The 25,922-nt window shown below is 36.2% G+C and overlaps 1 protein-coding gene across 5 annotated transcripts in view; it reads left to right on the top strand.

Moving 5' to 3' along the window:
* SPIRE1 (spire type actin nucleation factor 1) overlaps positions 1–25,922 on the top strand; it is a 48,091-nt gene that overhangs the window by 6,823 nt on the left and 15,346 nt on the right. For 4 of the 5 annotated variants that reach the window (XM_014076474.2, XM_087707308.1, XM_014076473.2 and 1 more), the window contains exons 2-11: positions 8,626–8,660; positions 13,079–13,306; positions 16,885–17,010; positions 17,634–17,717; positions 18,262–18,426; positions 19,396–19,482; positions 20,938–21,067; positions 22,827–22,999; positions 24,166–24,256; positions 24,498–24,640. In XM_014076474.2, the coding sequence (XP_013931949.2) occupies positions 8,626–8,660; positions 13,079–13,306; positions 16,885–17,010; positions 17,634–17,717; positions 18,262–18,426; positions 19,396–19,482; positions 20,938–21,067; positions 22,827–22,999; positions 24,166–24,256; positions 24,498–24,640 (1,262 nt within the window). The remainder of the gene's footprint in view (positions 1–8,625; positions 8,661–13,078; positions 13,307–16,884; positions 17,011–17,633; positions 17,718–18,261; positions 18,427–19,395; positions 19,483–20,937; positions 21,068–22,826; positions 23,000–24,165; positions 24,257–24,497; positions 24,641–25,922) is intronic. The other variant, XM_014076475.2, reaches the window with a different exon arrangement.

The following is a 25,922-nucleotide window of genomic DNA, read 5'->3' as shown; positions in this document are numbered from 1 at the left end:
GGTGAGCCAATGAGAGTTGCTTCACTTAATGATGTGGATTCCGTTAGCAACAGTAGCCAGGACTGCAGCGACTGCCATCACTGAACAGACCAATCATGCTTTATGATCACACTGCTTTGTGATGGAAATTCCTGTCTCAATTGCTGTCATAAATTGAAGAATACCTATACTCTGACCTTATCCCTGGATATATGCCACAACTGAATTGGGGAAGAGGTGTACTCTAAAAAATTTCCATGCTCTTTTATTTCTACATCTTTGTTTGACATAAACAAGACCTTGGACATAATGGAGAATCTGATTTTGTTCTACCATTGCTCCACTTTCAGGATTATTAAGTATTAGGGCGATCATAGGAATTGACTGTTAAAACAATGACAGAAGTGCAGTCTCTAAACTTACTGTGATAAAAATAGCAAACATTTTAACTTTTGAGGTCTTATAACCTGTGTAATTTCAATAAGCTTCAGTAAGCTTTGGCTTCAATTGATTTTATTGAGTGTGGTATTTTGATTAGTGAAGTTTATTATTTTATTGCTTGTTTTGTTTATTTCTGTAGTTGCCTGCCACAGTCACTTGGGATTGGGGCAGAATATAAATACAAATGAATACATACATAATATATTATTTTATATAAATAATACATTTGTATGATATTTACATTTATGAGTCAAGATAAAAAAAGTTCTGGTTATTTCTTGAATCTGATTTGATATCACATGAAGCAGAGTTTGTTCAGTCATGAGTGTAAATCACAGTTGACTGAGTAAGCCATAAATCACAAATTGTGAATCACATACAACAAAGCAAAAGACAAATCCCATTATTGCTTATGTAGTAGACACATTCTTTAATAATATCTTCTAAATGTGTAAACAGGATGTCAAAAAAGACATATTTAAAAACATTTTTCTACAATTGTATATAAAAATACAGAATACCATGGAAATGAAAACACGTAGGTTGCATGGGACAATTTTTGAAAGTGTCGCCAAGACACTTCCAATTTTACGCGGGAGAAAACCCGAATAACCAAAGACCTACACACACACACACACACACACACACACAACAAAATGTAACAAAAAGGCAACAGTAAAAAATATTGGGTTTCTGTCTGGATGGTTGTGACTTTAAATATATACCTTTCACCCTGGCTTGGCTGATAAGGAGTCGAGCTCTGTAGCTCAGTGGTTAACACATCTGCCTAAGAGGCAATACAGCACAGGCTCGATTCCCAGTAAGGGTATGGCTAGCTGATGAGAGCTAAATAGCTTGAAATAGATCTATACTAGTCTCCCTTTATTTATTTATCAGCACAAATATAACAAATGTAACAAAAAGGCAACAGTAAAAAATATTGGGTTTCTGTCTGGATGGTCTCTTGTGACGAGCTGAAGGACAGAGAATGGAAGTAGTGATCTTCCTCCCATATTTGGGCATACCAGGGGTTGTGACTTTAAATGTGTGTGTGTGTGTGTGTGTGTGTGTGTAGGTCTTTGGTTATTCGGGTTTTCTCCCGCGTAAAATTGGAAGTGTCTTGGCGACACTTTCAAAAATTGTCCCATATATATATATAATAAAAGGAAAGCTAAGACTGATTAGGCCAGATGTATTCTTAATCACAAAGCCAGTGGGTTTGTAATATATAAAATGCTGTTCTTTTAACTTCCAAAGTTTATTTATGTATTGAAGATGATGGCTATACAAGCTATAATGGACTGTACCATATCAGTAAACATAGTAGAAAAAAATAATTATGCATCTATGACAGCAAATTTACAATAGTACTGAAGAACAATTACCATATTTTATAACAAATTACTTTAGTTGATACAAAATTTCCAAAAAGTGCTTTTTCTTCATGGCAGGAATCCAGTTATTTCAACTCAGAATGGTTTGCTTTTTACATAGTTAAAAATGGAAGCCAATCTAGGAGTTAACATTTTTTGAAGTTGGATCATTTTATTTTAATCATGCATGATAAAGGTTGAACAATACAAAATGTACGCTAGGAAAATAAATGGAAATATTTTTGTGCTCTGGAGGAGTATATTATAGTTTTGGTTAAATATTATTCGGTTTCTTTATTAAAACCTCATACATCTTTTACAATTTAGAATTACGCAGAGCACCTCTGAAAATAGTTTATGCACATTTCTTCTATAGAGGAATAACCACTGAAAACAATTTCTATCCACAATGCAAAATGGAATTGCTGAGATACAAACTCAGTGTGAATTAGCTTTAATAATACAAACCAAACATCAATGGATTAAGCATTTTTCCTTAGAAAATGTGAAAGTAAATGCAACTCTCTTGCATAACATTATAGTGCTGAAATGTACAATAGAATATTATTATATAAAACCTAAGCAGTGGTTCTGAAGCAGAGACTTTTTATAGCTTTGGTTTCTGTAGAAATAATAAAGCAGGTGGGGTGGGGAAGTTTTACAATATTTTTCAAACTATAGATACAAACCGTCCCGCCCTAGCAACCAACCCTTAAAACGGCCATATCTCACAATATTTCATCAGTCTTAACTGAGAATGCCATAGTATGTCAGTGACGTGCAGTCAGGGGAGGCAGGGCCTCACCACTGTCATCATGAAAAGAAAAAAAAAATAAAAGGAAAAAGGTTGAGGTAGTTGCTGCCAGAGTCACAGTGGATGACTCTGCTTAGTGCTTCACTGTTTAAAAAAGCCTCTTAAAAAAGTGCCCTCTGTAGGAGGAGGCGAGAGAACCACGTGCCTCATTTATTGTATCTTTATGATCACTTGAGCAGAGCTAAGCAAGGGTTAAAAGCCGAAAACATCCTTATGTAGATGAGGCACGTGGTTCTCTCGCCTCCTCCTGTAGAGGGCACTTTTTTAAGAAGCTTTTTTTAAACAGTTAAGCAGAGTCATCCATTGGAGACTCTGGCAGCAGCTAACCCAGCCTGACTTCAGCAGCTCTTGCCTTTTTCTTTTTACATTTTCATCATGGCAGACAAGAGCGGAGTTAAAATCCTCTGTGACACAGCTGGAAAAGGTATGTGGGTCGGACGGAGGGGGGAGGAATTCAAAATTAATGTAATTTGTATTATTGTAAGTAATTTTAAAGTAATTTTAATTTTAAAGGCCCATAGGGCGTCCCTGCTGCCATGTTCCTGCCACCGTGTCCGCCATAGAGCGGGACACATCCAAAGCCCTGCCGCTGGGTCCGCCATAGAGGGGACGCGTCCAAAGCCCCGGCGCCGGTCTGCCATAGAGTAGAGCTCAGGCGGGCGAAAGGAAGCGCTTTAGTCAGTGGGGTGTGTGCCAGGGAGAGAGGAGAGAATGCCTGAACATTCCTCCCGGCAGGCACCCCACTGATTAAAGTGCTTTAGTCAGTGGGGTGCATGCCGGGGGGAGAGGAGAGTATACCTGAGCGTTCTCTCCTCTCCTCCCGGCACACACCTCACTGATTAGGAGAGAAAGCGCTTTAATCAGTGGGGTGCTGGGGGAGAGGACTGCCTCACCAGCCATAAACTTCACCGCACATCACTGGAATATGTTAAGATCTCTTGCAAAAGAGATCTTGCACTGGAAATATAGCAGAATTGCTCCATCATTTCACTTGATGGAGTTTGGTTCTTTGTTGTCCTGATAACTGAACTAATTAATCCATCTAGGGTTTGTTTTTCAGTTTTATAGTATTTGACTAGTCTAAGTCATGATTTTGAATTTGTACATACAGTGAAAATAAGAGACGGTCAGTTAAATTGATTCATTGTCAGTTAAATTGATTCACTGTATCTCCCTACTGTGCAAATATAATGGGAATATACAAGGTCATTAAGATTTCACTATATAGAATTTAAAACCTTAATTCAAATACATATGTTTTGGCATCTTTTGTTTTAAAAAAATAAATGGAGGCAATAATTTAGAGTCAGACTTGGGGAACTAATTCAACTAAGTATTAGTTTCTTTCCCCAAGAAAATCCTGTTCCACTGATCGTTGCCAGAAGAAAAGGCTTTGGAAGGCAAAAGAACTTCCCTCTCTAAAATCCATCCCATGGAGCATTCATTCCCTTTCTCTGTGTCAGGAGAGGTGATTCCTCTGTGCTTCTCTGTAAATAGGAGGGGGTAGAGCAGAAGTTTCTGGGAAAGTGCCCGTTCCTGTTCTAAAGAGAACTGCTTGGAAACAACTTAGAAAAAGGCTCTTTTCTTTGAGTCTGACAAAAGGCCATCTGCGAATAGCAGGGTCTTATTACTTTCTTCAGAGACAACATACTTCTATAAAACCCTGATTTTACCTCTTCCCCTTTCTTATGTAGACATTTTGGTTTTATAAATTGAATAGGAAATATATGGAATTGCACATGAAATAATGTGATTATAATGTTCTAGTGGTTAAGGCATCAGGCTAGAAACAGGAGACTGACTTCTAGCTAAATGATCAATATTGAATTTATAAAGTCTTCCTAAGGACCAGCTTATTGTTTTGCATTACATGTAGATTCCTTTAAAGTGTTATTAATAAAGTCACTTACCTTTCAAAGAAAAAAGACCACAATCATTTGAGATCCAAATTAGGATCATGATCTATAGAGGAAGTGATATATAACTAAATGACCTATTTTGAACAATATCTTATTATGAAAAAGATATGAAAAAGCAGTGACGTGCAGTGAGGTTTGTGGCTGGTGAGGCAAAAGGGCAAAAGCCGCCCTATGTCAGACACAGCAGCAGGGCTTTCAGACGCCCCGGCGCTGTGTCTGCCATAGAGGCGGGGCGCCTCTAAGTCGGACACAGCAGTGGGGCTTTCGGATGCTTTCAGAAGCCCCGGTGCTGTGTCCACCATAGAGGTGGGACGCCTCTGTCGGACACAGGGGTGGGGCTTTCAGACGCTTTCAGAAGCCCCGGCGCTGTGTCCACCATAGAGGCCGGACGCCTCTATGTCAGACACAGCGGCAGGGCGGCTTTTGCCTCTAGCGCCGGGGCGGCAGGGCAGCTCGAAAGTGGGCAAAAGCCACCCTGCTGCCCCGGCGCTAGAGGCAAAAGCCCCCTGCCGCTATGTCCGCCATAGAGGCGTCCCACCTCTATGGCGGATACAGTGGCAGGGCTTTTGGATGCCCTGGTGCTGTGTCCGCCATAGAGGCATGACGCCTCTATGGCGGACACAGTGGCAGGGCTTTTGAACACCCCAGCGCTGTGTCTGCCATAGAGGCAGGATGCCTCTATGTCAGACACAGTGGCAGGGCGGCTTTTGCCTCTACGCCGGGGGGCAGGATGGCTTCTGGCACTAGAGGCAAAAGCCGCCCTGCCTCTGTGGCCGACATAGAGGCGTCCTGCCTCTATGGCAGACACAGCGCCAGGGCGTTCAAAAGCTCTGCCACTGTGTCCGACATAGAGGCGTCCTGCTATGTCCAAAAGCCCTGCCACTGTGTCCAAAAGCCCTGCCTCTATGTCCAAAAGCCCTGCCACTATGTCCAAAAGCCCTGCCGCTATGTCTGACATAAAAAAAGTGTCAGCCTGCACGCCAGCAGAGGCGGGTAAACCCCCCCCACACACAAATTACTTACAATAATACAACTACTTACAAATTACAATCCCTCCGACCCACATACCTTTTCCAGCTGTTTCACAGAGGATTTCAACTCTGCTCTTGTCTGCCATGATGAAAATGTAAAAATGTAAAAGGAAAAAGGCAAGAGTTGCTGAGGTCAGACTGTGTTAGCTGCTGCCAGAGTCCCCAATGGATGCTTAACTGTTAAAAAAAACTCTAAAAAAAACACCCTCTACCAGGAGGAGTGCGAGAGAACCAAGTGCCTCATCTACATAAGGAATTTTTCGGCTTTTAACCCCTGCTTAACTCTGCTCGAGTGATCATAAAGATAGACCAAATAAGGCATGTGCTTCTCCTGCCTCCTCCTGTTGAGGGCACTTTTTTAGAGGCTTTTTTAAACAGTTAAACACTAAGCAGAGTCATCCACTGTGACTCTGGCAGCAACTACATCAGCCTTTTTCCTTTTCCTTTTTTTTCTTTTCATGATGACAGTGGTGAGGCCCTGCCTCCCCTGACTGCATGTCACTGTGAAAAAGAATTGTCAAAAGGAAACATTAGCCACTAATATGCTCTCCCTATGTGTACACAGAAACATTTTGTAAGAATCCATCGCTCTATATTTGAACATGCAAAGTATATACATGGTTGACATAGTAACCAATGATCATCAATCTTTTTTTCATTTTTCAGTTTCGCTCAGCTGAATAATTTTCATCCTTTTAGCCAAAGATGGCATGCTGAGTTACAAATATCATTAATAACACATGCATTTGTAGTTTTCATTTTTAATATATTCAAATGTCGAAATGTTGCTTTCTTTTATTTGTAGTAGTTCTATTGTACTCAGCACTAGTCAGTCTACAGTTGACTTCCCACCTTAAAAAGACTATAAGAACTATGAGAATGCAAGGTGTCTAGAAACAAATCTGTGTAAGGAATAGTTAAAAGAACTGAATATACCTATCTTGCAAGAGACAAATCTAGGATAAATATCGAAAAAGCTGGCATATACAAGAAGGGACCATCTATTCATTATGGAAAATGAGGGCAGGACAATAATCAATGAGATGAAATTAGATGAAAGCAGATTCAAGTTTAACATTAGGAAAGATTTAATACAAAATATGTTTCTACTTATTTCTTGCTAGTTTTCAGTGAACAACTTTTGCTGTCTCTAAACTCTTGGAACTGATGGATGCAATATTACGTTATACACTAAGACATGAATAATGCTGAAAGAGTCAAGTCTTATATGTTTGATGAGATGTTAATCAGAAATGGAACCAGAAATAGGAGAGATAGATTGTTTAGTATCAATAGTTGAAGAGGAAGAATATACTTTTCATTCTAAAAGTGGGGGAACATTTCCTTGATGAATACATCTGTAGGTATTTGCTGTTACATTAAACTCAATGACAATACTACAAATGATAATGCTACAAATCTTGCTCGTTAAGGACTATTAGAATTATGAACAATAGTAAATTGTCAGGTTTGATAAACTTAGCAGCTAACTTAGCCCAAATAATTTCTTAGCCTAAACAAACATGAGGGTCTGGAAGCTTCATTTCTTTTCAGAAAACCCTTTTCCCTGCAGCCCTTCTCTACCCTTTCAGTTAGCCACAGATTGAAGACCTGGAAGATAGACTTCCAGCAGGAAGTAGAAGAAACAAATCAACCTACCAATCATTGTGAGCCAGTCCCTAAAATAGCAAATGAGCATCAGAGGAATAGTCTGGTGAAGTGAGGGAGAACTTCTGAATTTAAAAGTTGGCCTGAAAAATTGCTGACATTTCCTGAGAGAGCTATATGGTAAAACAGGATTCCCTGTTTTCAAATCACTATTCCCCCACACTTTGTGTGTACGTAGAACATAGAATAATAGAGTTGGAAGGGACTTTGAATGTCTTGTAGTCCAACCCTCTGCTCACGCCTAATCCTAATCCTATACCATTTCAGATAAATGATTGTCCAATCTCTTTTTGAAAGCTTCCAGTGATGGAGCACCCACAATTTCTAAAGGCAAGCTGTACCATTGATTGATTGCTCTCACCATCAGGAAACTTCTCCTTAGTTATAGGTTGTTTCTCCCCTTAATTTCTAATCCATCCATTGTTTCTTGTCTTTTGGTGTTTTGGAAAATAGTTTGACCCCCTCATCTTTAGCTGAAGGATGCTTGCAAATTGAGATAGGTGGCTCTTTACCCAATACATTTCTAGTCCCATAAACCTGATCAATGTGTTTGGAGACCTGAACAGGTAAAGAATCATCTTTTCCACCAAGTAAATTTAGTATTAATTAATAAGTAGCAGATATGGGGAGAGTTGCACTCTGAATTGGTGTGAGAGAGATGGCTTTCTGTGCCCGGCTTCATTGTGCCAGATTTATCTCTCCTGTTGTAGTCCGCTTCAGCTCAAGCTGATCCAGATGTTTGTTTGGGGGTTCAGTTTCAGAAACATAGGAAGAATATGGGAAAGGGCAGCTGGAAAGAATCCAACTGCTAACCCAAAACCAGAATGGAAAACAGTATAGCAGCCGAAGCCTAGAATGGCCAGTATAAATACGTAGACTTCAACTATTGCTCATGTCACCAACTACATTGTTAATGTGGCAAAATATATATTAATAAAAGAGGGAAAACACTATTTTAAAACAAGCAGTTAAAAATGACTCTAAGCTCTCTTTGTTGTGTGCTGAAGATAAGATGGAGACAAAGTCATAGGGACATGTTGAATAACCAAACCAGCAGAATGTGTTTGTCCTGCGTTTAGAGGGTGCTCTTAGTTTAATGGGGCTTACTCTTAAGGAAATAGACATGGACCCTTAAAAACAAAAAGAAAACAAAAAAACAAATGGCACTAAAATGGTTTCTGTTCACGTATTATTTGTTATGTGTGTGATTGCAAAGTAAAAGAGGATGTGTATGTATCCATTCAAAACTGATGATTTTAACATGACTTTGATTATGAATGAGTTTTTGATCTTGCCTTTATCGGGTTCATGGACAGAATGCAACTGAGACTTTCTCAGTTGTTTTTAAATTCTTTTTTTCCCTTTAAATGTGACAGTAATTTTTCCTTTTACATTTTTAGGTAAATCTGAACATTCACATTTTTCTGAAACAAAGGTAAGAATTTATATGAAACATAAGCTGTTAGTAGCAGTCTGTAACACTGACATGAGGCAGAGAATACTTCCTCCCTCCCTCCATCCATCCATCCCTATTAAGGCAGAAAAGCACAGTTTGAACACAAATCTTTTACTGGATCAATTCAGAAAGTTAAATGTTTCATAAGACTTACAATATGCTTTGGGGTCAACAGCAAACCAGTCATACAATTTGCTAAACACTGGATACTATATACACCAGTTGAAATTCTGGAGAGCAAACAGAAGTATGAATGATGATTTTGCTTAGAGCTCCATTGTTCTACTTCAGGGACATTTTTAATAACATTGATTTACAATTGCAATCTGACCCAATGTGATTACATTGTGAATACAGCTAAAGCCAGGAAGTTGTACAAGGAGTTCTTGTTTAACAACAGTATTTGAGACTAACAAATCCATCGCTAAGTGTTGCAGTCATAAAGCATGACATTACATAATTGTGTTGACTTACAAAGGCAGTTGCTGTTGCCATTGTTAAGTAAATCCCAGGTGTTCATTAAGTACAGTGATCACCATTCCTGTTGACTTCCCCAATGCCTTTGCTTATTGGAAGTGAAGATCACAAATGGCAATCATGTGGCTGCCAGACTCTGCAACCATCATAATTGGTCAACAGCTGCCAAGTGCCCAAAATCACAATTACATAATTATTGTACACTATGATGTTCACTACAATAAGGACCAATCCTACTTCTTTTTCAATGATGTTACCTAGTTTTATTTTTCTTTGTATTTTATACATTGATAAAACAATAAAAGATTGTTTGTATTGTATTCAATGCTGTCATAACTTTGAATAGCCCTGAACGAATAGTATATGTTTTGGATTAAAACATTATTTTAAAATAAATGTTAATAGTTATTTTAAAATATGGTAAAAGTATGATCAAATATGGACTCTATGCTATACAGTCAGCACAGGTGTTCTGTTAAGATTTTAAATATTGGGTGTATATATGTGTATATTTTAATTCAAGTAATGCCAATATTTTTGCTCTAAATTTTTTAAGGGAAGGGAGATGTTTTCTTCTACCATTGTAGTAGCTATATTTTATTTATTTATTTATTCATTTATTATTAATTAATTAATTGTGTATGCTGCCCATCTCACTATCAAACAACTAGGGTGGCTTACCACACACAAAAAAAGAATATGTAAACATGTTAAAATATTAAAATTAACAAGAAATTTGCTAAACTAGTATATGAATGGGATGAGGTGGGATGTTCTTAATCCAGTAGCCAACTCCAGTGTGCAATACCCCCATCACGGCCGTACACCAATCGACACAATCAGGTTTTAGGCCCTCCCAGAGGCCGGGAAGGTGCGGGTAGATCTCATCTCCAATGGTACAGTGTTCTAAATGGCAGTAGCCATAGCAGAAAAGCCTCTTACCCGAGATCCTGCCAGCTGAAATTTCTTGGCCAATGGGATCTGCAGCATGTCCTTCTGCCAGAGTGAGTGAGGCAGTCTAATCCCTTTGGAGTGAGATTGTTCCTCAGGTAGAGGAACCATTTGTTTCATTGCTGCTAGCTCCCTATGTTAATTTGTTCAGCTAGTCTTTAATTTAGGGTTTAGGCTTGGAATATACTGCTTTTTGGCTACATACATGCCTATAATATGCAACTAGGTCAGGGGTATCAAACTCAATTTCATTGAGGGCCACATCAAGGCTGTAGTTGACTTCAGGGGCTGGCTGGGTATGACTGACTTGGTGTGTGGCCAACTAGGTGGGCATGGCCAGCTTAACACCACTCTCCAAACTGCTGCCATGTTTTCTCTTCAACTTGGTAGACCAGGCCGAAGCCATGTTGGCCCAATGTTTCCTCTTAGCATTGAGTAGACCAGATCGATGCGGGCCAGCCCCTTACATTTCCCAGGATGGCCCCGCATGTTAGATCTGACCACATCACGGGCATTGCAGGCCTTGAGTTTGACACCCCTGAACTAGGTAGTCCATGTTTATCCCAAAATATATCAAAAGTAGATTCAATGGATTTATTATCTGTACTTATTACTGAATTTAGATTTCAGTCAGGTTCACTAGAAATATTATGAGTTAAGGTACAAGAACAAATAGATATTTGTAAGTCACCCAGATTGATATTAACATTAGACAGTTAAACAAACAAAAGACTGCATTTTTCCTGAGCTCACTTCTCTAAAACTTATCAATTCATCCAGTGGGACTACTTTCACTGATCTCATTTAATCTGATCTTGGTGAAAATCTATATCAAAAATTAGTTGCATACAAAAAGATATGCTCCCAATTAGTTAAAATATCCATATTGACATTTGCCCTAGTCAGAATCTGACATGACTTTTAAAAATGTCACAATACTTTGCAGTCATGCAGATGTAATTCATACATTACGTTTACTGTAACTGTAGAAACAGTACAGCTGGCCTAGCTAGCTATTTGTTGTAGTTTTGAAATGTGCAGCAATCAGCAATCTAAATACCTTTATTATTTGTGTTATCCAATACTGACTAATTCATATCACAGTGAACTAATTCAGTCATCTAAAAGATTACCGGTTTAATCAAATAGCCAAAATGTTCTTTTCTCTGTAGTTGACATTGAACAATACAAGGTACAATGAACTTGATACAAGAGGAGACACTTTAAAATATCTACCTGCATGTTCTCTAATTTGTTAATATTTATAAAGCTCCAATTAAATATTAAAAAGTACTGTTTCTGTTATAATTGTATAGGTAATAGACTTTCAGAGTGCAATTCATGAAAGGTTAATTGTGAAGCTACAATTTTAAATATATTTGGTTTCTTTGTTTGTTGAGGGAGTTCACATATCCAAATAGGAAAATTAACAAACCTTCTATTTGAAGAGTGAAACAGTTTTCTCTGACCTGTACATAATGTTCTCAAGAATGTTGAAGAAAAGTCATGTGCTAGTAAAGGGAACAATGTATGTACTTAAATAACTGCTTTCATTGTTTAGTTTAGAGTGTTCTAAACTATTATTAGAGGAATGTAATATTTTATATGGAATATTATGATAGTGTTGATTAGAACTTAAATAAAATGGATGGTGTAATCATCTATTTGCCAATTTAGAAATAATCTGCACTCAATTTCAATTGGTCTAATTCCTTAGTATGTTTATAGTGTAATTTATGCTATTACTATGAATTAATTAATATTGGTATTATATTTTATGTCATAATCCATTTAGTTTGGATTAATATGTTTCGGAAGTTTGTAAATCAGAATATTAAGTGGCACCAAAATTTCTAACATGGCAGGATTAAACATAATTTGCTATGATTGCTATGATGATTTTTGAACTTTTTAAAAAAAACAAACTGAAGGAATAAATAGTCCTGAGAAAATTTAGAGAAGCAAGAATTTTGGCCCAAAACAGCTTTTTTACTGTTTACAAGGAAAAACATGCATTGAGGCTTTGTTATTTTATTTATGAATATGAGAACTTCAGGGAAAGAACCAAGCCTATGGACAATGCTGTATTATATTGTTTAAGTGTGGGAGAATGGTATGCATAATTTTGTATTACAGCATGAAACGTGAAAATAAAAGACCCTAATATAATTAAAAGGTCTGTTTTTAATACTTGTTTATTAAATATATAACAAAGCGAGAAAGAACCCGCCCTTATATTAGCTTTCTAATTATCTGCATTAAAGTCAGTTATCTTTATTAAACTAACTGAAGTCTATTATTTAAATTTCAGTCCCTTTCAAACATGAAAGCACTAGGAGGGGTAGCTATGAAAAAGAGATTTAGAGAGATGTTTGTCCCATTTCCCTTGTATCAGTTCTCATTTCTGTCCTACATTTTCCTCTGGGAACTTTCCCTTTCATTCCCACTTTTCCTCCCTGAACCTAAATCTGTAAGAGTAGACTCTCTTCCTATATTATGAGGAGTAAGCTTGCTGTTTTCTACTCAACTGAGCTTTGTCATGCCTATTCAGTAGAAGACAGCTGAAACATAGAAAAAGCACAGTTCCACAGGTAGACTTCAAAGGAAGCATGATTGCATAATATTGAAAGTAATCTGGTTACAGCCTGGTTATTCAAAGCAACAAACAAAAATTAAACACATCCACTTTATCCAATTTCAGTACTTTGAAAAGTACAATCAGCAAGATAGTTTGTTGGGGGGGGGCAAGCTGCATATTAGAAGCTAATTAGTTAATGTCTGGATTATATTGTAATATGTATTTTCCGTATATACTATTGATTTGGTAAGTTTTTTTTCTTGTTTACTCATTTAATATAAGCTAGTCTTTTACAATCTGTTGCTTTTCAGATATTTTGGACTTTAAGTTAAATAAAATAGAAGATGCAAAACTGACTGTTTATCTAAAACCTGATATAATCTCTTTTCAGGTTATAGAATCACTAGGAATTATTATTTATAAAGCACTGGATTATGGCTTGAAAGAGAATGAAGAGCGAGAGCTAAGCCCTCCCTTGGAGCAACTGATTGATCATATGACTAATACAGTGGACGTAGATGCAACCAAAGATGAAGGTTATGAAGCTCTGGATGAAGCTGCAGATGATGAACATAAAGACAGTATTGAAGTTATACAGTCTTATAGAGATGTCATGAAGGTATAGTTTTAATCTGTTTATTCAATGTTGATATTTAAGAAACGGTTAAATTAAATGACACCTTTTATGCTTAGGCACTGACGTGGTTGTCTAATAAGCATATTAGAGTTTACCTAGATATTATAATGTTAACCCTGTTCACCCAGATACTATATTCTAATTTAAAATATTATTTTCCTCTGATATATACCTTGGCATAAACCTATTTTTTGTTTTACTACATTTCAGTTTTCAAGAGTTTATTGTCTTCCATTACAGTCATTCCAATGCGAAACGTCTTGGGAATTTCATCAGTGCATTGATGTAATATTCTTCCACAACCCACACATTCTTAGCACATTCCATTTTCATATAAACACATACCAGACAGATCTGTTCATTTCAGTCAGATTAAAATCTAAAGGACAATTTTTTTTGCAATATGCAAAGTTGGGTACATAAAAAAATATTTTTCTGTAAATAGTCCTTTATTTAGCCTTATTTATTTAGCATTGTAAAGTTACTTTTTAATTCAGCATGAAAGTTTTTTTGTCAAAATACAATATTTACATCTTAAGTAGTTACTATCTCTAGATCGTTAGTAACATAGCCTTTGAGTAAACATTGATTCCCAGTGACTTTCTTCCACACTTAATGACCAATTGCTTGGCAACTGTTTAACGTTAAGACCACCCACCCACCCTCCAAACTACTTACAATTTGGTTCTAGAGTTCTGACAGCTGCAATCAATGACTGCATTTCAGGCACTTGACAACCAGCTCAATTTTGTGGCCAATTTCAGCATTCCTTGAACCCATGACCACAATTTTTGACATTGTTTGCCAGTTTCTGACCTCTTTGTCTGGGTTCCACAAAAAATAGCCAAGTTGAATATGATTCATGTAATGGTTTTGACAATTGTTTAATGACCACAGTGTTCACTGAACAACTGCTGCAAAAATAATAATAAAATCTGATTCAATCACATAAGTCCCTCAAGTTACAGCCATCATGACTTACAACAGAAACAGGCTCCATTGTGGTTATAAGTCAAAAGTGCCTATAATGTAGGCATGGTTTTCTATTGCCCTCTCTTTGAACATTTCTTTCAACTTTAAAGGCTATTCAGTAGACTAATATCAAACAGATACAATTCTGCTTAGCTTGTTGAGAGCCACTTGATTATATGCCATCCAATGGATATCTATAATGTACTATGTAGAAGATTTGGGTAAACAAATGGCCAATTTCACCTGATCAAAACAACCTACAATACATTACCATAGGTAACAGCACATAGAATTTGGGTTTGTGTGATATACTTGCTGTCTATATGGCTGTGCCACAATTAGAAAAAAACAAAATATGTCCATTTATGATAAAGTCACAATTTGCTGCAGTTTTGAATAATGAAGGAAAAAATTGGTGAAGTGTTGTCTTAACCAATAACATAGCATCATCTGCAAACCTTCCTTTGCATACCTCAAATGTTCCTTATGCTTTTATCCATAAATATATTAAACAACCAAGGAGACACTCTCCCCCAAGCCTACCCAATTTTCAACCATTCACTAAGCATTCCTTTTGGACAGTTTATTTTCATCATATGCTGCACCTACTATATTCAGCAAACAACCATCAGTTCCATATTTATGCAAAAAATCTGGACTGCAAACTTTTTCCTAGCACAATGACACAAATGCACTTGCAAAATTTTAACTTTAAGAACAATCATAATTTGCTTCCTTTTTTGCTCAAATGATGCCTAATTTCTCTGCAAGAGAATTATAGTTTTTTAAAACCATTATTATATTGCTCGTGGTAGAAGATTTCTGTATGTGTAGTGAGTTTGGATAGCTTTGATGGTTTACAAAAGTATACTCAGATAAAGTAATGATAAAATTCTTTAAAAAAATAATTCTAAAAGGTTTGTTTGAAAAGGCACTTTTTTCCCCATCCTGCTGTAATAAGAAAGTGTTTGCAGATAGGCAATATGTTCGCCCACTCATGTAAACTCAAGCACTTTTTAATTTTTTATTCTGAAGTGCTGCACACCTAAAAAACTGCACAGTATCTAAGTATCTCTGTGTTATCTTTTTCAGGCTAATCTTTCTTGGTGAATGCCGTTTTAAATTCAGGGTTGTTTTTTGTTTTTTGGCGTATTGAAGAAAGCTATGCTATCCTGTACAAGTAGTCCTCGACTTATAACAGTTCACCTAGTGATCGTTTGAAGTTACAACGGCATTGAAAAAAATGACATGACAATTTTTCACACTTATGACCATTGCAGCATCCCCATATCACATGATTTACATTTGAATACTTGACAACTGACTCACATTTATAATGGTTGCAGTATCCCAGGATCATATGATTCCCTTTTGCAATCTTCTAACAAGATTTCCCTTGAGTTCACAACTGTGATATGGCCAAATTTATGGACACTAGAACTAACCTTCCTCATTTCTAAATCACTTTTGGGATTTTATCATCTTCACAGTTAAAGAGAGATTTTCTTTGGAAAAGATAAGCACTTCTCTGGCAACTTTATATTTGGAGCTACATTTAAATTGAAACATGGGAAATTTTTATCAATATTAGCTTGACTCTCAAAAAATTGGAAATTAAAATAACTAAAATATTCATATAATTTTTTTTATTTTATTTTTAAAACACAAAATTGAAAACTTACTTTTTAATGGATCTGGGTTGCGGGATTATAGCCTGAAGCTTCAGACTGGCATTGCTTAATTTGCTTTATCTGATTAGTTGTATTTATAAACAAAGAATTTCCTTTTTTGAAACTTTTTTTTAAATGAACAGAAATGAACTTTTTGCATAAGAAACCTGTCTTGCTTACATATTAATTGTAAAACAAAACCTTAAAGATTGTTTACTACACCTGGGCATTTTACGGCCAGGTGGCCACATCCGGCTCTTTGGCTTTCCTATCCAGCCCTTGGCAGTGGTGGGGCGGTGGGGCTGGGAGTGAGGGTGGAGTGAGGTCAGCAGGGAGGATGGGGAAATGACAGCAGTCTTCCACAACAATCCCAATTTCTCATGTGGCCCATTGGGAAAATTAATTGCCCACCCCTGCTTTAAACCATATTTTAATTTAGTGAAGATCTGGAACTAATTACAAACAATGTACAGTCAAAAACAAATCTGCCAGGCTTTATAACTTGAAGAAGAAATTCTTGAGCTGATACTGATCATGGAAACAGTTTGCTAAGTTCATATTGATCCAAATGTATCTGGAGGAGAAATAATCCTCCCATTGTTTTGGTTTTTTTCCTACTGCAATTCTCACTAGTCAAGCCTTCAGTACAATTATTATATTAGGATTTATTCTAGAAGCACTGGTTTTATTAATGCATATATTCTTGGGCAAAATAGCTCTAGGTATTGCTGGATGATGTATAGTTAAACAACATTTGTTTTTTATTTTCTTGGATGAAGAATAATTCAAGTATGGTTAATTTTTTTTGTGATACTGAAAAGTAAAATTACATTTCTCTGATATTTAAACTATAAATCGGGCATTCATATTTTCTTTGTAAAACAAAACTCATTATACTATTGTAACATGTTTGCATAGCTTTGCGCTACCCATCTGCCAACCCAATCAGATGCGCCAAATCACTATCAAGCAGTATGTCGCGCACTATTTGCTGAAACAATGGAGTTGTACACATTCTTGGCCAAAATTAAAAGTGCTAGAGAGGTAAGTAATGTACAAATCACTTAGTCATTTGGCTTTTTGCATTTTAAAAATGTCATATATTTATGTTCTTTAGTATTAACACTCCAAAACAATTGTTTTTGTAATTACAAATACTATACTTCTATTTTGTGAATTACATTTGTCATAATTATTTTGATTTCCATGGCACCATATAATTATCTTTTAAATCTGTCAATATTGGTACTGGGCTCTTTTACGATTATATTTATTTGGATTTTAGTTTTTAAATGGATATATTTAATATAAATTCATTTTGTGATTTGAAAGTAGATTCAAGCTTTTCACTTCTCACCATCTTGTTCCTTTACTACTTTCACTATACCTTTCATATCAGTGTGTTAACATATTATCTTCTTTATTGTGTCTGTTAAAAACATTGTTTGGAAGTATCAAAATAAACATGTTATAATTATAATTTTTTTAAATGTGAGTTTAAAATCTTTTAAAACTGACGGTGCTGACATTGTTTCAGATGTCGCTAAATTATAATGCATAATATCCTTTACCACTGACCATGCTGGGTAGAATTAATAGTTATAGTTCAGCAATATCTGTAGGGCACCGATCCTATTGTAAACAATTTTTTTTCTTTTAATTAATAGAATTTAAAGAAAATGCAGGAAATGGACAAAGAAAGAAATGAGGACTCTAGCACTGACCTTGATGAATTAAAAACTGCTGATTGGGTAAGATTACTTTTTTAAAATAAAGTAATGGATTTGTATTACAAACCTATAGACAGACAACACAATCTATATCAAATGATTCTATCAAATGTATTAAAAGATGCATATATCTAAAATCTATAAAATCATGGCTAATATTATATCTGTTCTTCCTCTATAAAGTAAATAATAAAGAATGTATTATTACTGAAGTTAAGAAACATGACTCCAAGATGCTCTATTAATTTCAGGACATGCAACTGATTATTGTATGTGACAATGTAAATAACTGCTTGCTTGTTTATAACCTTTCCTATCCTGCTTACATGCTTACAAAGATATATTGGCTCTGTTAGCTAAAATGGAAATTAGCTGGAAAAAGATAATTGTCTCAATATTCAATAAAATAAACTCTAGCTTATAAAAACTGAGGCATCATTTTGTTTCAGGATACATGTAGAAGTTATAATGAGTATTTAAGTATAAGTATTTAGGTTTAGTAGAGCTTAAAATACAATAATACAAACTTAATCACCTATACACCTTTTATTCTTAACTACTTCAGGCACAGTTTTGGATTCAAGTTATGAGAGATTTGCGAAATGGTGTAAAACTTAAGAAAGTTCAAGAACGTCAGTACAACCCTCTTCCCATAGAATATCAGCTCACTCCGTATGAAATGTTGATGGATGATATTCGATCCAAGCGCTATACTTTAAGAAAGGTTACGGTAAGCTCCGTCAAAATTTTATCATTCTTTGTATAGCCTTAAACTATGTTAGGACTACTAAAAAGGACAAAAAAGAGAAAACTATTTTAGTTAATTTGAAAAACTAATGCCTTCTGGAGGTGTTTTATATTGTTTTGTTTAATTTTTGCCCTTAAAATATTAGAATCTTAGTTAATTTTACAAGCTGTTTTGAAAATCACCTCGACTTCAATAAAAGTGATTATGTTATAGAATCTGCTATTTGGAAGAAAAAGGACCTTATTTCTTTAGGCACAGAAAAACTAGTTGCATAGATTTTTGTATTGTATCATATTAAATTAACAAAAATTGCTGTTCAGCAGGAACACTACCCTGTTTCCCTGAAAATAAGACCTCCCTGGATAATAAGCCCAATTGGGCTTTTGAGCGCATGCGTTAAAATAAGCCTTCCCCAAAAATATTGCAACACAGCAGCAGCCATGATGTGATCATACTCGCCGCCACCTGCACCTCAAAAATAATAAGACTTCCCTAAAAATAAGGCCAAGTGCTTATTTCAGGGGTCAAAAGAAAATAAGATCCTGTCTTATTTTCGGGGAAACATGGTAGTTTATAAAATTGAAGTTCATTTTATTTCATTGTATGAAAGCTATAAAAATCCTTTACCAAAAAAATTGAATAACTTATAGGTATCCCTTCCTGTGACCATTGAGCACAGGATACCCCCTAAAGCTAATGCTTTATATAGAGTAATCTAAAATGCAAAATCCATGAATTCAATTTCCGAAGACCTTTTGAACCTCTGGGTAGCTATATTTTACAGGTTTCAGATAATATAAAACTGGTTACATAGTGCCTGCCTCCCGGTGGTCAATGAGCTGCATTTCAGTTTCCACTGCAATGATGTTTGATCTACAATTCGTGTCCTTTTGGATTGCATGATACTGATGTGGAAGCAAAATAATAGATATTTTTCTTTCTCTCTTTTAGGTCAATGGGGATATTCCTCCACGATTAAAAAAGAGTGCCCATGAAATTATCTTGGACTTTATCCGGTCTCGACCTCCATTAAATCCTGTATGTAATACAATGGAGAATACAAGGGGGCAAAATTAATGAACACAAGAAATTTTCTATATCTTTTTACTTTAACCATATTCAGCTTTCTTCTACTGCTTTTCCTAGTCTTCCCTAAAATATAGAAAACACAGATTTCTTTTTTTATATAGTTTGTGACTATATAAAAGATGTCCTTGTGACATCTTTCAAATGCATTTATATAAAATTAATACACATTAGAAATAAAATTTTGAAATAAAATCTCATATATTTTTGCTGTTTTATATCAGCTTCCTTTATGAAACATGCCTTATGCACTATCCATATGCAATATCAATTCGATGTGTCTGCTATAGCTGATATTTCTTTTAGCCTGTTGCTTATGTCATCTATTCTGATATGAGGATCTGTTCCTTATCTGAAAATGTGACTGTGTATGTGTTCCCATTAGGGTGAATCAGATATACATATACCAGAATAACAGAGGAGCAAAATTGGAAGGGAACTTGTAGGTCTTCTAGTCCAACCTCCTGTTCAAACAGGAAACCCTATACGGGTGATGGCTAACCTTTTCTGTCACTGTGTGCCAATCCGTGTGCCAGAAATGGCATGCAGAACCATCCCGCCTGGAACGTGCGGCCTTGCTGGCCTTTGTTTGTGCAAGAGCACCGAAACCCAGAAGAGTAGTATTCTGGCACAGATGTGCGTGTCGGCACCTGAACTTCCTGTTTCTGGTGTGAGTGTGTGCCTGATGAACAGCTGGCCATCGTGCATGCATGCGATGGAAATCCGGACGTTTGGATCCCAGCATGTATGTCGAAACGCTGCGCTTCCGGGTTTCAGCGCTCCCGCGTGCGAGGGCCAGCTGGCCGGTGTGCGTGCATGCACAGGAACCTGGAAGAGGAGCCAGCAAGGCCATGCGTCCTGGGCGAAATGGCTCTATGTGCCACTTGTGGCACGTGTGCAATAGGTTCTCCACCATCGGCCTATACCATTTTAGACAAATGATTGCCCAATCTCTTCTTAAAACTTCCTCTACAAAGACAAACAAGGTGCTAATTCATAATTCTGGTTCTTTGAGTGGTCATCTATGCCTTGATATAACCTTCCCTTCATCCCTCTCAGGTCTCTTCTTTGGTCTGCAAGAAAGAACTTCTTTTTGATATCAGTTCAAGATATTAGGCAGCTAGCCAGAAAACCAAACCTGTAGAATGTGCAGTGGCCAGACAAGGGGTGTTTTTCCCATTTAAAACACATTTAATGCATTGTGAAGAAGAGTTAGAATCTACTTAAATGAATATGCAATGGTTGCTTGAAAAACCAGTTATATTGTAGGCAAGCAATCTATTATTTTTAAATTGTAGCTTAAAAATTTACCATTATCTTATTTCAATAGACATGCAATTCAGATAAAGCCATGTAAATTGATGAGCATTATCAGTATTTTTCTTTGAGTTACATTATTCTTTCCAGGCATCTGCAAGAAAACTGAAGCCAACTCCACCGCGGCCACGTAGCCTCCATGAAAGAATTCTGGAAGAAATAAAATCTGAAAGAAAGCTAAGACCTGTTTCACCTGATGAGATCAGGCGTAGCAGGCTAGGTGAGTACTTTGATTTTGATGAAACCTGGTTCATCTCTCTGGGCTCAGGAACTGAGTGGAATGTGTGTGATTTGTCCTTGGACAATAACACCCCCCCCCCCCAAAATACCAAGAGGTCTAGGCTAGACTGAGAAGATGAAACAGACCCCCCAAAGAAGGCAATTAAGTTATCAAGAAAATTGTGGTGCATATGTGACAACCATCCACCCTGTTGCACTGTATGACACTGAATGCTGGGTGGCAACAACAGGGACTGAAAACTATCTCTATGCCATGGAAATGCAAATGATCGGGCATCTCCCTTCTTGACCACATCACAAATGATACCATTCGACAGCATTTTGGTGTGGAAGCAATTACAGAGAAGATGAGAGAAAGCCAGCTCCGCTGGTATGGACATGTCCAGAGAACAGCATCTTCCACTGTGGCCAAGACTGCCTACCAACTAGAAATCAATGGCCAGCAACGTCGCAGGTGTCCAAAATAGAGATGGTGAGACACCATCAATAAAGCCATGCAAGCCTTGGGACTGCACTCCAGAGACGCAGCTAACCACACAAAGTGGCGTTCAAGCAAACCCTGCATCTGCGGGAATACGCTAGGAACAAGAAGAAGATATGCGATGAAACCTCTAGGAATCAAGGTCAACTTGAAGAAAACTTTTCCAAGATGTGTTAACCAAGTTCATTTCTAAAATAGTATGTCAGCCATTTCAAGTGCCTGACTGATTAATCTCCGTTGCTGATCATACAAAGAAAAATATAATGAACTGGATAAAATTAAAATATGAACACTTTGAAGGGAGTTTTATTTTCTACTAAAATAAACAAAGGCAGTTGATTTAAAATGTAAAAATTCATTCTCATACAACAGGGATGGGTTCAGGCTGCTGCTACTGTCGGTTTGCTCAGGGATGCACTGTGTGCATGGACGCACAGTACTAAATGCGTAGTACTAAAAATGCTTCTGCGCATAAGCAAAAAACAAGATAGCGGCGCCTATGGCACTGCGGAGAGAACCAGTTCAGGAGCGTGGCAGGTCAAGTTACTACCTACTCGGCCGAACCAGTAGGAACCCACCTCTGGTGTGCAAGCTTTAAGTTTATATCTCATTTTGAAAGAGGGAATTAGCAATGGATTAGTAAAGTCTTAATGCCAATTCTGTTACCTCTTTATGGAACCTCTGGGGTTAAGAACTTTCTGCCCAATAAGAGTTAGGATTACATAGGATCACCTACAGAAATCATATGTCTTATTTGTAGTCTTTTCAGTTCCACAAGCAGAAAAACAATAAAACAATAAAACAGAACAATAAAATAAAACTGTATGCTTTCCCATATAATTTTAATATCAAAGTATCTATGCAGCACTGGTATAGCTTTTATCAGTTTGATTTTAAGAACTACTTATCAGAAGCTTGAGATGCGAATAAGATAATAAGAAAACTCTCCTGCCTTTTCTCAGAACACTTTGCAAATCACTTTTGAAAGGATTGCAACTCAGATTTAAAAGACATGTCTGTGTGTGTAGGAGACAGAGAGGGTCCTATGAAATGGGGCCTACCCCCCTCCCCATGTATAAAGTGTCTCATTTTGTAACCACATTTTTTTTCACATTTGGAAAAAAAAATCTCCAAACTTTAGATCTCAAAACTGATTTTCTGTCACATCTCAATTTTTTACATAATTGTAATTTTTAGGGGAAAAGATAAATACCAGAGTAGTAGTGCTTATTCATGCTGTTTTTCATGCCTTTTTTAGATGTACCCACATCAGCAGCCTCCCAAAACCTATTAGAAAGCTGTATAGCGAATGGCAGCTTGGAATCCAAAGCAAAGGTAAATGGTCTAGGTACAACAACAAAATTAACGGTGCAGCGGAAGAGACTTTTGAAAGCTCCCACTTTGGCTGAACTGTGTAGCTCAGATTCAGAGGTAAGATGCATAGCAACAATACATTCCTTCAGTTTTAGATTTTTACAGATAGTCCTTGACTTATAATTGATCATTTAGCAACCATTCAAGTTATGACAGACCTCCCCAAAACTACTTACAACCCAGATTTGAAGTTTCAGCAGTTTCCTTCTGCGGTAAAGTGATAGTATTTTGGGCGCTTGCCAGTCAGCCTGCATTTGCAATTGCCATATCCTGCACTCACATGACTTCAATTTATGACCTCTTTTTTTTTATTGGAAAATAATGTTTACTTCTGGTTTCTGGCAAAAAAACACCCATTGTGGACCATAGACTTATTTAACCACCACTGTATTCACTTGCCAAACAATGCATTCACTTGACGATTGCCACATTTGCTTAATTATCACTGCAAAAATGATAATAAAACCAGGGCGTAAATCCAGGCTAAATTACAGTCATAAGTTGAGGACTACCTATAATGGGTTCATTTCCATTTACTGCTTTTATTGGTCACATTGAAACTTGTTTTGCTTTAAAGTATTGCATAGTACATTTGGTAAAAGTACTTTTCAAATCATTTTGAACAAAATGTGGTTTTATCCAATTCATTCTAATGACTACTGTTAAGATTAAAACCAAATTATAAAATTAGAGTGCAAAAGTTTAAAACTCAAAGATCTTTGTGATGTCAAAAGCAGATTTGGTCTGTGTGTCACTATCCAATTCTGGCTAGAAGATATTAGGAAAACCATCTATGTGAAATAAATAACCTTGGATTAGGTTGTGTTCCTGATGTTGATAACATTTTGCATTCAGTTGGTCTACTTTGCTATCACTTCACCCTTGATTGTACAAAATCCCAGTATGAATGCTCCTTTAACATAAGTACTATTGATATCTATAGTACACCACTGAATTGCTTTTAATTTATGAGGCTTGCACATATGGACAAGAAACTTATAGCTATCAACCTATTGTATGGCCTCTATAATATTTTCTGCTGTTTCAAGAAATAGTGATATTTTGTTTTCTAGAAACATTTTCATTAATATGACCAGGTGATCATGTATAGTTCCATATACTGCATCATTAAACATTATGCTATATTTTTCTGCATATTGTTTATAGTGTTTCCCAATTAAGGAGAAGGGAGACAGCTGATTGCCATATTTTATTATTTCCAGGAGGAGTCTATACCCAAATCAGCCAGCAGTGGTAGTGTTTCTCCCTCCCAGATGGAAGATGTGTTTCTGGAGACCACATCTGGAAAAAAGGGTGAGGTTTCCTGCAACAATAGAAACATTTTGAACCTGGATGGATTAAGAGAGCTATTATTGTGTATACGTGCAATATGCAATATGATATGATATATGATATACAATATACGATATATGATATATGATATATCCACTGTATATGATGGTACTTTCATTCTAGATGAATGACATAATTACAGGTATCGTTAAAATATTAATTTACAAAATCTGAACATAATTCATCCTTATCAAATTTATAGTGCCTCCAAAATTCTTGCCAATATCATCTACACCACAGCCAGAAAGGAGACAACCACCTCAGAGACGACATTCTATTGAGAAGGAAACGCCAACAAACGTCCGGCAGTTCTTGCCTCCCACAAAACAGAGCTCCAGATCCCTTGTAAGTATTGTAGTAGATCAAATTCATCATTGGTTGAATGGTCAAACAGAGTGGTTCCAGCACTGAGAGAAGAAAATCCATATGTAAAAAAAATGCTGTGAGAAATCCTTAGCTCAAAATTGTAAGACTTTGGAACAGCTCTTGAATTTTATTTCCTGTAAGTTGAAAGTAAGATGTTATGAAATAACTCTGAACTTTTAAATTCAGGATTTGAATGTTGTGCCTAATTGCTAATGTTCTTATTTAAACTTGCTAATAAAATTAATATGTCTCCAACTAAAATGTCTTCTATATGGTACATGAAAATGATTTTTTTGGCTGCTGTTTTTGCATATTTTTAATCTGTTGTTCAAAGCTGAGAAGTGTTTTTGTATTATGTTTAAAGAGCCACCAAATGCCATGTAGTCATATAGTATTATTGAATCTATTTAAGGATCAAAAGAAAATACAGCACATTCAATTAGGTGACTTTATCTGAAAGTAGATACCAATAACACAAAGTTGTCCTAAGGGAATGACATGCCTATTTTAGGAGCTAGCAGAATGCCAAAACCTTGTATTTTTATAAGTAATATCATTTTTGGGGTAAAAAGAATTCTTAAAATTGATAAAAGAGTGAAACAATTCAGGTTTAGGAAGAGGCGTGTGCTTGGTTTTAATAAAAGCCTTATTATTCTGCATTGGCTCAAGAGGATCTGGTTTGGATGCCAATTTTTTAGCATGCTGAAGTTAACTTGCATTCCATCATTAATTCATAGAGCAGAGCAAAAATCAATTGCATTTTAGCTTGAATTCATTTTCTGATCCTAGATAATCTTAAACTCACTTGTCAGTTCCATATGCAGATTATTTTCTAAGAAATAGCTTTATGTGAATAATAGTTCTTTGAAGTATAGCTATGCAGGCATTCAGAAATATAAAAAAACTTGTGTAGCAGTTATTTCTTATGTACTACATAAAAGTTATTTTTAATGGCGACCCAATTACGGAAAAAATATCATTTCTGAATATCTGATGTTTCTAATAGATATGCTGTGAAATGTGCTTTCTTTTAAAGAAATCATATAATTTTAGAAGTTGTCTGTGGATTTATAAGACCCATCATGTTTTTTTCTTAAATGATCCTAAAAATATTATCAATAGAAAAAGTCAGATTATAAATTGGTTTGTTTTAGCAGAAGTAATACTATTTGACAATTATATTCTTATTTTAGTCCTTGAATGAAAGTAGAGCAAGAACTCTGAATATAATAAAACTTATAACTACCTGTGTTTTTATAAA

Source organism: Thamnophis sirtalis, unplaced genomic scaffold, assembly GCF_051295495.1.
Source record: "Thamnophis sirtalis isolate CommonGarterSnake01/CBP01778 unplaced genomic scaffold, rThaSir2_p1.2 scaffold_2, whole genome shotgun sequence".
In the NCBI taxonomy this organism is placed as follows: domain Eukaryota; kingdom Metazoa; phylum Chordata; class Lepidosauria; order Squamata; family Natricidae; genus Thamnophis; species Thamnophis sirtalis.
Note: the sequence above shows the minus strand (reverse complement) of the source record. Positions and strands in the feature narration are given on the sequence as shown.